This window comes from Zea mays, chromosome 1 (assembly GCF_902167145.1).
Source record: "Zea mays cultivar B73 chromosome 1, Zm-B73-REFERENCE-NAM-5.0, whole genome shotgun sequence".
Classification (NCBI taxonomy): Eukaryota; Viridiplantae; Streptophyta; class Magnoliopsida; order Poales; family Poaceae; genus Zea; species Zea mays.
In genome coordinates, this window is record NC_050096.1 from 219,418,517 (window position 1) to 219,431,355 (window position 12,839).

At 41.8% G+C, this 12,839-nt stretch overlaps 1 protein-coding gene across 7 annotated transcripts; it reads right to left on the minus strand.

The window, feature by feature from the left end:
• Window positions 1–644: 644 nt before the first annotated feature.
• Window positions 645–12,626, minus strand: LOC103643286 (uncharacterized). Of its 7 annotated transcripts, none has more exons than NM_001369877.1 (7): window positions 12,301–12,626; window positions 7,337–8,222; window positions 6,742–6,803; window positions 4,540–5,890; window positions 4,369–4,442; window positions 1,241–1,970; window positions 645–1,158 (listed from the first exon to the last, which is right to left on the minus strand). In NM_001369877.1, exons 6-7 carry the CDS (start codon window positions 1,968–1,970, stop codon window positions 728–730), a joined length of 1,161 nt encoding a protein of 386 aa, NP_001356806.1. In that variant the 5' UTR covers window positions 4,369–4,442; window positions 4,540–5,890; window positions 6,742–6,803; window positions 7,337–8,222; window positions 12,301–12,626; the 3' UTR covers window positions 645–727. The 7 variants fall into 7 exon arrangements, with proteins under 7 accessions (NP_001356806.1, NP_001356808.1, XP_035816325.1 ...); NM_001369879.1 differs by lacking the exons at window positions 645–1,158; window positions 1,241–1,970 and adding exons at window positions 2,018–2,818; window positions 2,896–3,216 and having other exon boundaries at window positions 12,301–12,606; XM_035960438.1 differs by lacking the exons at window positions 645–1,158; window positions 1,241–1,970; window positions 6,742–6,803; window positions 7,337–8,222; window positions 12,301–12,626 and adding exons at window positions 2,097–2,818; window positions 2,896–3,216; window positions 4,130–4,148 and having other exon boundaries at window positions 4,540–4,735; window positions 5,780–5,890.
• Window positions 12,627–12,839: the final 213 nt, after the last annotated feature.

Sequence of the window (12,839 nt, forward strand, 5' to 3'; positions counted from 1 at the left end):
TTTAGGGCCGGTTTGGTGGACAAACAAATGAAGGCGGTCTATGGAGAGGATTCCCTTTATTATTTAATTTTAAATAGCGAGGTGATTCTTCCATTTTTCTGTTTACCAAACAAATTCTTCGGTTGTGTTTGGTTTCTATAGACTAATTTTTAGTCTCTTTTATTTTATTTATTTTAGTCTCTAAATTGGTAAATACGAAAATTGAAATTGAGTTTTAGTAGTTTCCGTATTTAATAATTTAGAGACTAAAATAGAATAAAATGAAGGGACTAAAAGTTAGTCACTAAAAACCAAACACCCCCTTAATACGTTTCTGTGTTTTGCTGCTGCTGCCGCCGCTGAATATTGAAGAAGCTAAACGATGCAAGTTGATACACTATCAAATTTCAGTGTGGTTAGAGTATTGCAGACTGGGAACCTTTTGTTCTAAAAATGGCATACTATGGGCGTGTTTGGTTCGGCTTTTTTCTGAATAGCTTTTCTGAAAAGCTGGCTGTGGGGAAAAGCTGACTGTTGGGAAAAGCTGGTGGTTAGAATTTAGGTGTTTGGTTCGCCAGCTGTGCAGAAAAGTTGTTCGTTAGAATCTAGGTGTTTGGATACACAGATTCTCAGATTGCAGATTCTGTTTGAACAAATTATACACATTAACACCGAACCAACAAAAGGTCATTACATATAATTAGTGGAGTTCATTACAACATAACTACCGTTACATTTACATATTTAACTACGACACTAATGCATTAGCAATTCCATCTCGAAATGCACTCATGTCTAACTCATCAGATGTGTTACTACTACTCTCACCTACAGATACATCATGACCAAGGCTATTAGGTCCTAGTTCATCAAAGTCTCTATCGTGTAGAGCACTGTCTCTAATGAAGTTATGCAATGTCATACATGCAATAATTATCTTGGATTGTTTCTTAAGCGAAAATGAAGGGAGACTTAACAGAATTCTCCACTTCATTTTAAGCACACCAAAAGATCGCTCTATACCATTGCGTAGCGACGAGTGTGCATAGTTGAATACTTCTTTGCTCCCAATAGGTTGCCTCGCATTTTGCCATTCAGAAATGTGGTACTTCTGACCCTTATAAGGTGCAAGGTACCCCTTTCTATTTGGATAACCTAAATCCACAAGATAGTATTTACCTGCACAAACAGAAATATAAAGTTCAATACTTAAGACATAAATGAATATCGTATGATACAAAAGTACAACATACTTATTTACCTTCCGGTGGATGGGGGAACCAGTCCGCATAAGTTATCAAAGTATCTTGTAATACTCTAGTGTCATGTACTGAACCTGGCCAACCTGTGACAACAAATGTGAACCTCATATCGAAGTCACAAACGGCCATTACATTCTGCGATGCGTAACCGTGCCGACCAATATATTTGGCTTGCTCCGAGGCTGGGACAGACGCTGGAAAGTGACTACCATCAATTGCTCCTATGCAATCCTTGAAGTGGGGCCAAAATCTCCCCTCTCGCAAACGAGGATGAATCTCTATGAAATTTGGGTCTTTGGGCTTGATTACGTCAACTGACATCTTATGTAGTGCATTAAGTACTTCACTATACTTGCGACTAATAGTTTCCAAGGAGTGACCAAACTTATTCCTTATCTGCCTAAATGATTGTGGACCCCCACATGCCCACAAGAAAATACCTAGAGCTTCCATAGTACTTGCACCACGGCTTGGAAGCAGACCATAACTTTCCACCAACGTATCATGCAATCGTCTAAAAACAGTACGTCGCATGCGAAACATGTCAAAGCAGTCGTTACTATTCTCCAAAGTTCGCTCAACCCATTGAATACCTGTTTCAACCATTGTTCTTCTAGAAACCTCACTGGAAGGCCTGCCCCAAATGTCTACAGCATATAGGGCAACAAGCAATTGTGCATCTCTGTCATCCATGTCATGATCATATGTGTGTGCAGCAGGGTCACACATCTGCATGCACACAAACAACAGGCACATATTCATGTATAAGCACAGTATATAAGACACATATTCATGTATCATAGGTGACAGAAATTTCACAGATTGACATTGTTCACAAACATACAACTCTGATTATTCAAATACATGTTCAACTCGAATAATTGCAAAATTGTTCGAAAGGGAAAATTATGCGTACAAAATGTTTATTTTGTAACACGACAAGACTCATAATAGTGACACAACAAGACTCATAATAGTGACACGACTAACATAATAGTGAACATCAGCCTCTGTTGTCGGACGACCACCATCTAAGTGGACTTTTTTAGATCTATCTCGAAAGCACGGCGCAGCCAAGCGTTCCTTCCTTCTTTTGTCTTCAGTGATGCAAATACATCTCTATACTTTTTCTCAATCAACAGATGAGTGACAAAAAAATGTAGGTCGCTGCCTTCTGGTGAACCATCATCGATCACTTGTTGCAACTGCGCAATAACCTCAACACGAACAGGGTCGGTCTCAGCAGAGGTGATGGACTTGTTAGTGGTCATTGAACGCGACTCAAATGCCTCCACTAGTCGTTTCATGTACTCTTCCCTCGTATCCTTTTTCTTCTTTGGTTCAGGAGAATCATGACGCACCTTACGCTTCCCAGTCGCATTTGAGCATGGGTCAGGTGTGCTGTTTTCACCCCCACCTAAAGTGACTTCGACATGATCATCAGATGATGAATTTGCATCCTCGACGCCAGGAACAAGGGTTCTTTCATTTGTGTAGACAATGGGTCCAAACATAACCTTTAGCTCGTCCTCATTCTCTAGGGAGGTTGTTTTGAACATAATACACCCTGGCATTGCCTGCAGCAACATGGTATTTCCTACTTTCAGATGGCCATTACTATTGTTAATCTAAAAAATAAAAAAAGTCTACTTACTTCAATTTGCTTAGCCCACCACTCATCTGGAGCACTGATAGAACCAGTATGAGGGTCTCGACCAAGACCTGTAGCCCTTTCATTAAGAGTTTTCCACTGGGTGAACATTCTCTTTAAGGAGTCCCACCTATTCTTCATTTGATCCCTGGTGTAAGTGCGACCAGTGCGTTCCTTAAACTTCCTTATGAGGTTAGCATACCCTTCGGCATTTAGAAATTGTTGTGGCCTGTTCCGTGCATTGACCTCTTCTACACAAATTTCTGTGTAAATTTTTGTTGCTCTACTATCCCACTTTGCAATCACTTTGCCAGACTTGTCCATCTAGTGCAAGACAAGTGTACACGATTGAAAATACGTATTGAAGTGCACTTACTAAGAAAACAAAATTAACAGGTAAGGGAACATAATAACATAAGGTAGTACCATAAGGAGTCACATTCGGTTTGCCATAATTACATATATAGACTGAAGAAATTCATGTGCTGGTGGACACAAAAGCACAAGGAACACTTTAGAACTGCGCATTAAGCAAAAGGTTGATCTATCCCTGTTACCCTAACACCTGACTACTAGGTTCACCATGTTCTAACTTAAACCTCATTGTCACTAAATGAAGGCATCTGATCGAAGTCATATTCAACACCCCAGAAGTTTTCGAAGTGCTCCACAAAGTCCCAGTCTGGAGTAAGGTCGTCGTCAGCAGGGGGTGGTGAGGACAAGGTAGAAGGTTCGTAGCTGCTACACCCGGGTTGTTTACATTGTTCACGATGTCCAAATTCTCTTGCAACACCAGAGAGTCTTGCTCCAGCATGCAAGCTATGTCCTCCAATGCTACACGAAGTTTGGTAGCGTCAAATGAGGTCAACCCGCGTCCAGGACGGATTGTTTCCCTCGCTACCGAAAAAATCTTGTCCGCAATCTCTTGCATCCTTCCAATTGCCTTGTCGGCTATGGAGTCTACTGAATCCATCTGATGTGGATTTATTAGGTCGTTAGTATACTAGACATGGGGACTATCTACAAAAATTTGGCGTAGTGATATGTCCTGTGCCTAGGCTGCTAACAAAGAAGGGTACAAGTACCACAATTTACTAGGCACGTGTCTACTAATAAAAGTACTAACACACTGTGAATGGATTACCCAAAAACGTGAACATATTTGCAACTCGATCTTCGAATACATACACAGCATGTAAAGCAGTAAAAGGGATAAATAAATTGATGTGAACATCACCTTCGTAGGAGTGGAGCTTCTGATGCAACAGGGAAAAACAGCTCACTCCCCGAAATGTGAACATCAAATGTCACAGGATAATCGTTAGTAAGCAGTTGTCAAATTGTCTTGATTACAGGGGGAAGTATTAACCACAGACGTCGATGCAACCTAAACCCTAATCAGTACATGGGGGGTGACCGGATCCGTAACAGCACATCAGGGAGGAGACAGGGTACACATGGAAGTTACGAATGTACCTGCGAAGACGAGGAGTTGGGATACGGGAGGAGTCCAACCTTGCAGACGAACTGGCGGCGGCGCAGGCAAAACCCTAGCGACGTCAACGGTTAGGGAGGTTTTCGAAACGAGCCAGCCGGGGGAGGACGACGAGCGGATACGGAACGGAATGGAGGAAATGATCCGTGTACCTGAGAAGACGACGAATGCGGCAGATGAGCAGAGGGGAGTGTGGTCGAGGTCCCCGACCCGATGCGGCGGAGGAGGCGGCGGCGGTCGAGGGAGAGAGCTGAGTCGCGAGCGCGGTGGAAACCCTATCGCGAATAGCCCGCCTTCCAGAGGATGCGTGGGTCGGGCGGCTTTTCGTTTCCTGTACGCGGGCGGCTTCTGTGGGAAGCGCGACCGTCAAAAGCTGGTCCAGAAGCTAGACGTTTGGCCGCGGCTTCAGCTTCTGGCGGCCAGAATCCGCCCAGAATCCCAACCAAACAGGGGCATACTCCCTCCGTTTCGTTTTAGTTGTCGCTGGATAGTGCAAAATTGAACTATCCCGCGACAACTAAAAAACGACAACTAAAAAGAAACGGAGGGAGTATATAATTTGACCAGTGAAGAATATAATTGATGGTGCATGTCGGCAGCTGTCCATATGACCATACAGCCGCTGCAGTTGATTTGCTTTTGACAGCTGGTATATATGAAGTTTAGGGTTTGGACTTGTTGAGACTTGAGAGATCCCAAACATGTCCTTATACATCAATTCAAAGCACTAGAGTAAATTGAGCTTATTCTTGTTGCATTGGCCCATTAATTCAAGTTACCTATTCTCATCACTGACACAATCTTTACTTAAAAAAACAATCTACTTTTATGTTTCACCTTTTAAATTTTGAAATTACATAAACAGGTTTGAAACACAATAATTTTAACTACTAATCTCTTTTTCGTAGCTCAGATTGTTTGAATAATACACCACTGTATATATTTTACTGAACATAGTAATATATGCTTTGGGTAAATCTGGTAATCACTAAATCATAAAGAATAAAAAACAATATCCTCCACTACCTTCTGCTTGTATAGAGCACAAAACTAATATTACGTATAGAAACCTCAGCAACATTAGTATTTCATTATTTTTCAGCAATGGGGGAAAACTCAACCATACATTAGCAGCTAGCTAGGTGAGTAACAATCTGATAGATTATATTCCTTCTGTTTTAATTTATAGGTCGTTTTGGCTTTTTTAAATACATAACATTTATTATATATCTAGACATATCTTATATCTAGTTGTATAGTAAAAGCTATGTTATAAAAAAGCTAAAATGGTCTACAATTTAGAATAGAGGGAGAAAATTGCATTCTTGCATCATTGCTTCTGTTTCATCTCATGGTAAATATAGGATACATGGCTATGGAAGGTTTCTATACCTATACGGATGAACTTCATCTTATTCCTACAGGTTTGGCAAAGGGAGGCAGCAAGCTTGAGGCAGCAACTGCATAACTTGCGGTAAAATCATCAGCACACCATGGTCCAACCTGTAGCAAATAAATCATGCTGCTCATGAATAAACACACTCTTTTGGATATACCTTAAAAACATCATCAATTCAAAATACATTTCTCAGGCATAGATTTATACTGCCTGCAAGGTTTCGACTTAACCCATGGGAGTTCATGAGCATGTGTTACTCAGGAAGAAGAATGGATATACTAGATCATTAACATCACCTACAGTTCGTTACTTCAATATAAACTTTAGAGTAAGGATGCTGCAACTATTCAGATAGTCTGCTTGAATCGTTTACTGATACCATCATATATCAGAGGATACACATCATCACAAGAATGTTACTAGTTTTCTTTAGTGCATATCATATCATATAGAAATTCATCCTATGGCTCCTTTATGCATTGTGTATATGAGCAAGGTTCGTGTGCTCTGGTCAGCAAGAGCTCCAATACATGTAGAGATATTAAAAATTGCCATAACATTATTATGAGAACCAAATCTACGGCTACCTTTTGACAATACATTGTTTGAGTATTGGATAGATTGTTTAGTTAAGACTTAGTAATGTACTCCAGTAATTTATCAGGGCTATCGTAGAGAGCCAATGCCGATGCTCAGGAATTTTGAAACTTAATTGTTCAGAAAAGAGCACTGCAATAATAATGGACCAATAGTCAAATTGATGTTTTACTTTTCCTTAAAACCTACCTGCAAATGACAGTTTAGTTTCTCTGTGCGACATTCCCTAGCTGATAATGCAAACAAGTTTTAAGGGGAATAGGCCAAAGAAGAGATCATAAACTATGTGTATAATTACTCTTTAAGTTCTGAAAATTATTGGCAACATCTATTTTCATAGCTTGTTAAGAAATCTTACAAGTTTATCGCAAGTTATGCAGTTGCCGCCTCTAGCTTGCTGCCCCCGCCCAAATGCAAAACCTACAAAAAGTAACACATAAATATCAGTTGAATGAAGTACCAACAATTGCTCATCAGAAATAATTACTGCTTGCTACGTTATCACTGGCGAAGTGTTCATGTTCTAGTGGCATCTTGTAAAAAAATTATGTTGGGATCTTCAACAGACACAGGTTGGGTGCATTTGGAAGCAAGAAGACTAAAGACATACAGATATTCATCAAGCTAGAATAGCTCATCAAGCACACAGCAATCAGGACAGAAAAAAGACCTATAATGACTTGTATTTTATGTTCCACAAGGATTAAAAAATTGAAACCAAACAGAAAAGATAAAATGATAAAAAAACTAAGAGGGCTTTATCCATACTGTCCTTGCTGTGACATGGGATCTATGAGATCATCAACACAACTACACATGCTTCAAAAAAAAAAGCTGAAAGATTCACAAGTGAAGGTGACAAGATCATAGTACTAGCTATATATGCTCATGCATAACTAAATGAGAAAAAAGGTTGAAGATGAAACTTATGTTAAACAAGTTTAGTTAGTTACCTGGCTAGCTAGATCAGATCTTCAATTCCATGCCATAGCACTAAGATCACTTTTTTTACAGCATAGCCCGACCCCTTATAACGCCAGAAGGCGGATTAGGAAAACAGAGTTGTGCTCGTGCAAAGAGGGGCGGGAGGCCAAGTCTACTTTTATAGCCAAAGGGGCAGAGACCAGGCCACAAGAAGAGTTATGCAGCAGTGTGTGTGTGTGTGTGTGTGTGTGTGTGTGTGTGTGGAGAGGCGTGTGGGGGCACAGACAAGGCAACAAGTCAGAAAAACAATTATACCGTACCGTTTGGTTTAGTGACAATTTGGCAACCTAACGTTGATTGTATAAATTAGTTAAGTCACTTCACATGTACAGACAAGAAAGATTCCAACTTGCGTGGAGCAACCTAACGTTGATTGGACGCCTCTCTATTAGTAAAATGAGTACATTATTTTAATTCACACTGGCCATGATTGAACAAAAAAAATCCCTGAGATTGCCTTTCAAAATTATCACAATCAAGAACTGACAGACAGACGGACACCTCTCATGTGTCATCTACCATGAGCGCATATAATAAAAAAAATCCAGTGCTACTGAATATCTTCTCAGTTTTGGGATGGACTCCTGATTGTTGCGTATGGTATAAAGTAGTTGTCTCAAGACATCTAGCTGCCACTGATTCTTAATTGGTAATAACACTTTGAACATGGTTAGCAGACAATAACAATTTCATCTATGTCAGATAGGCAGCTTCGCTGAAGCTGCGTGCAAGGGACACCAGGCCATGAGTGCTTTTGCATCTTGGATTCTGCCTATCCAGCAGCCCTTCAATTGGGCTCACCATCCTATGCTGTGGTTTCAAACATGTGTGTCTTGATCTTGGTCCATGGATCAGCTTCATTAGACAAGGAAAAGAGTCATTAGAGTTTTAAGCTGCATTTTGACTGCCAAACCGAACAACTCAGTTGAACAATATGAAAATTAGTAATTGCAGCTGTAACAGCAGATTGTCAATTATTGAGTAGTCTTGTTCCTTGTGAGAATGAGTGTAGAGTTTTTATTTTCTAGTATATCAGTTCAAAGCATCAATGCTAGAGGTTGCAACATCAAATCCTTGTGAGAATAATGTTATACTACCTTCGTTCTCGATTATTTGTCGCCGGCTAGTTCATTTTTAACTAAACCGCAACAAATAAAAAAGAACGGAGGGAGTAGGTTGCAAGATCGAAACCCAATAAAGCTACAAATTAAAAAGGATTCCTGAAAACAAAGGATATCTAACTAAAACTATGGTTTTCATAATAGGAAACCAGGAAACTTCTTAGTTATTGAAATACTAAATATTAGCATGGGGAAATCGAAATGCAGATATGAACCAATATGCAAAAATATCATATGCTAAATATGACTATGATTAAAATCCTAAAGTCCAGGTAGTTGTTAGACGAATATAATTGGTGGGATAATCGGCATATACTGCATTGGGCCTCATGGCATGATTATATAGAGCACATAATACTAACACCCTATCGTCCTATTCTGATATTCAGGACCAAGAGGTCCTGGATTCTCTTTTGGACAGGCCCAGAAAGGAGAAGAGAAGCTGAAATGACAACAGACCTTTGGATTTTTGGATATATTTTTTATTTGATTTGGCATTATTCAACAAGGAAAAAAAATTCGAGACTGGATAAAAAAAAGGAACTATGATTCATACTCACTATTTAGACCTCGCAACCAGACTTAAAAAAAATCAAGTTATTCTTAATAAAGAAAGAAATTTTCTTCCTTCCAACTTTGTTTGCCCAAAAGAGAACTCTTTTCTCTTTCAAGATAGACATTGTGGTACTATTGTAATTTACTATAATATCCTCCTCATAGTGAGAGCAACACAGACGGCGAGACTGCAGAAGAAGCCAACAAGCTAATATCCCTTGGTCATAACGGTCGATGCGTCTCTCATATGCTATGGCTGAAGAAGAAGCTGGCGAGTCCTCATGCAAGGCAGTAGCCCCATTGCACATGTTATGGCTAGACAAGAAGCTGATAAGGCCTCATGCAAGGCAGTAACCTTTAGGCCAATGTCAATTTAGCTGAGCGTGAGGGTCAAGCCATGGTCGAGGAGTCATGCTGGAGATAGTCGTGTTCAATGTAGAAGTTGAGGTAAGTGATATCAAGTTGACCACACATGAAGCTGTTGGTGCAAACTGGTGTTGTGTTGATGAGGGAGATGTGTCAAGATAGTTGTCGTAGAAGCGGCAATGTCGAGGTCGATGCAGTTAAGGCCATCGAGGACTTAGATGAAGATGAAAACATAGTCAAGTGAGGGTTGATGTAGTCAATCCGCTATGGAGTAAACATGCACTCGGGTTGCCAATCCCAATAATGCTCCATGGATGAAGTCATGCATTAATGTTGCCAACATTGGATGTACAAGGTAGAGGGCCCCAATCATGCATCAATCTCAAGAGACCAGCAGAGAATGTGTTGACAATTGTTGAGGTGCACATAACAGTAGGGTACGGTAGATGGTGCTAAAGCAGCCCGCGATTATCATAATAGATAGAGTAGGCGAGGATGCTGAAGACATGTGAAAGGGAATTAGGCTTACACCTAGTCCCTAATTAGTTTTGGTGGTTGAATTGCCCAACACAAATCTTTGGACTAACTAGTTTGCTCTAGTGTATAAGTTATACAGGTGCTAAAGGTTCACACTTAGCCAGTAAAAAGACCAAGAGTTGGGTTCAACAAAAGAGCAAAGGGGCAGCCGAAGGCACCTCTGGTCTGGCACACCGGACTGTCCGGTGTGCCACCGGACAGTGTCCGGTGCACCACCGGACATGTCCGGTGCACCAGAGGACTCCAACTCGAACTCGCCACCTTCGGGAATTTCCAGAGGCACTCGCGCTATAATTCACCGGACTGTCCGGTGTGCACCGGACATGTCCGGTGCTCCAAGGAAGGGCGGCCTCAGGAACTCGCCAGCCTCGGGTTTTCATTCCAGCCGCTCCGCTATAATTCACCGGACTGTCCGGTGTGCACCGGACTGTCCGGTGCATCTGCGGAGCAACGGCTACCTGCAGCGCATTTATTGCGCGCCAGCGCGCGCAGAGGACAGGCACACCCATGCTGGCGCACCGGACACTCTACAGTCCATGTCCGGTGCGCCACCGGACATCAAGGCGGGCCCAGAAGTCAGAACTCCAACGGTCGATTTCCAACGGCACTGGTGACGTGGCGGGGGCACCGGACTGTCCGGTGTGCACCGGACTGTCCGGTGCGCCATCGAACAGACAGCACAGCCAACGGTCAAGTTTGGTGGTTGGGGCTATAAATACCCCAACCACCCCACCATTCATTGCATCCAAGTTTTCCACTTCCCAACTACTACAAGAGCTCTAGCATTCAATTCTAGACACACCAAAGAGATCAAATCTTCTCCAAATTCCACACAACGCCATAGTGACTAGTGAGAGTGATTTGCTTGTGTTCTTTCGAGCTCTTGCGCTTGGATTGCTTTCTTCTTTCTTGATCCCTTCTTTGCAATCAAACTCACTTGTAATTTGAGGCAAGAGACACCAAACTTGTGGTGGTCCTTGTGGGAACTTTGTGTTCCAAGTGATTGAGAAGAGAAAGCTCACTCGATCCGTGGATCGTTTGAGAGAGGGAAGGGTTGAAAGAGACCCGGCCTTTGTGGCCTCCTCAACGGGGAGTAGGTTTGCAAGAACCGAACCTCGGTAAAACAAATCTCCGTGTCTCACTTGCTTATTCGTTTGGGATTTGTTTTGCGCCCTCTCTCGCGGACTCGTTTCTTTATTACTAACGCTAACCCGGCTTGTAGTTGTGTTTATATTTGTAAATTTCAGTTTCGCCCTATTCACCCCCCCTCTAGGCGACTTTCAACATGGTTTGCTACCAAGAAGTTGTGTGGAGGCAGACATGTCTACCCAAGGTGATGATCTGCCTGACAGCAACTTGTTAGGATATATTCGTTGTCACCAACATATAATCAAAGGCACACAAACAAAGTGATCCAGCAAGCACTTTCTATGGATTTAACATTTTCCACCTTGAGAAAGTTGAATTATATGTAGTTTTGTTTATCATCAACTTGTGGTTTAATTTCTATGCATCAAACAATGGCCAGCGTTCTGAGGACTGCTTTACTTTAACAAGTAAACAACAAATTTTTTTGGCAGAAAAGGACACACACATATCAGTATATTACTGATAATCAGCTGAGCAACTGAGATGGCAACACCAACAAGCTATTATAATTGTCTGAAGCCACGTCACATGCTTGATTCGAATGATGTGCAAGGCTTCGCCAATATAGGGGCAACTCAAATTGCATGAATTTTTAATGGTGCATTATTGGAAGTGAGAGTGTGTTTGGTGCTCCCAAGACATTCCTTGTCCTCACCTTTGTTTAAGCAAAGGAGAGTAGCTTTTTGACAATATGTTCAATCAAAGCTTAACTTTAGGGCAGTACAGACTGAGTACTAGCAAGTGGTTGATTGATGACTACACATGGTTGAAAGCCTCTGTTGATTTGGAAAATAATATGTGCTTGCTAAGCGCTTCAGAATTTTCAGAGCTAACTCGGGGGCAAAGGTGATAGCTCTGAAAATAAACTGAGCTTGCTAAGCAGCCTAACTCGGGGAGGGGTTGCTGTAGAATGGCAACAGCTAATGCACCAAGGATTCTATCCTTGTATCCGTGATCAACTGGTGACCTTCAACAGTTCAACTAAACAACTATTTCCCATCGTCATTCAACCTGCAAAAAGGGATAAAGCTACGGGGCCATCTAGCCGTCTTGATGCATCTTCGTGCGCCCTTCCTTGTCGGCAACGCAATTCACGAGACTGGCAGAGAGTACCCCAGATCAAGTGGGCATCAAAAGGGCTTCAAAAAAAGTGAACAGAGGGTTGTTTTTTCCCTAAAAAACAGAGGGTAGTTACGAATACGAACCATACGTTGATCCGTCGGCACACAGACCACTCGTCCGTCCGTGTGTCATCTCCATGGCGGCATGGCAGTTGGCAGTCGACAGAGCCCGTGTCATCTCCGTGCCCAGCGGGTGCAGCTCTCGGATCAGCACGAACCTCGCGGCGGCTGGCGGCTGACCCGTCGCCCTTGTAGACCGGTCGAACACATATGCTGTCCGAGGGAGCGTTTCGTCGAACAGGTGATGTGCGCGGTGGTCGACGATTCTTGGGCAGAGTTCTGTTAACACAGCCGAGGCGAAAATCATCCGAGTGGGTCATATTAGATTTGTACTGAGATAAAAGAACAAATGGAGAGAGAAAAATGGGTTATACAGTAGTACGCTCACGGACTTGTCACATTTTGTGACCACAAGAAATAGACCAAATGTTAAATATATAACTTGTATAATGAAAGAGTTATTTGAACAAATTTAATAATATAATACTTTAGTTATTTTTAACTAAAATAGAGAAGGAGTAGTTTATAGAAGACTTTATGATGTTATTATGTCACAAGTGTCG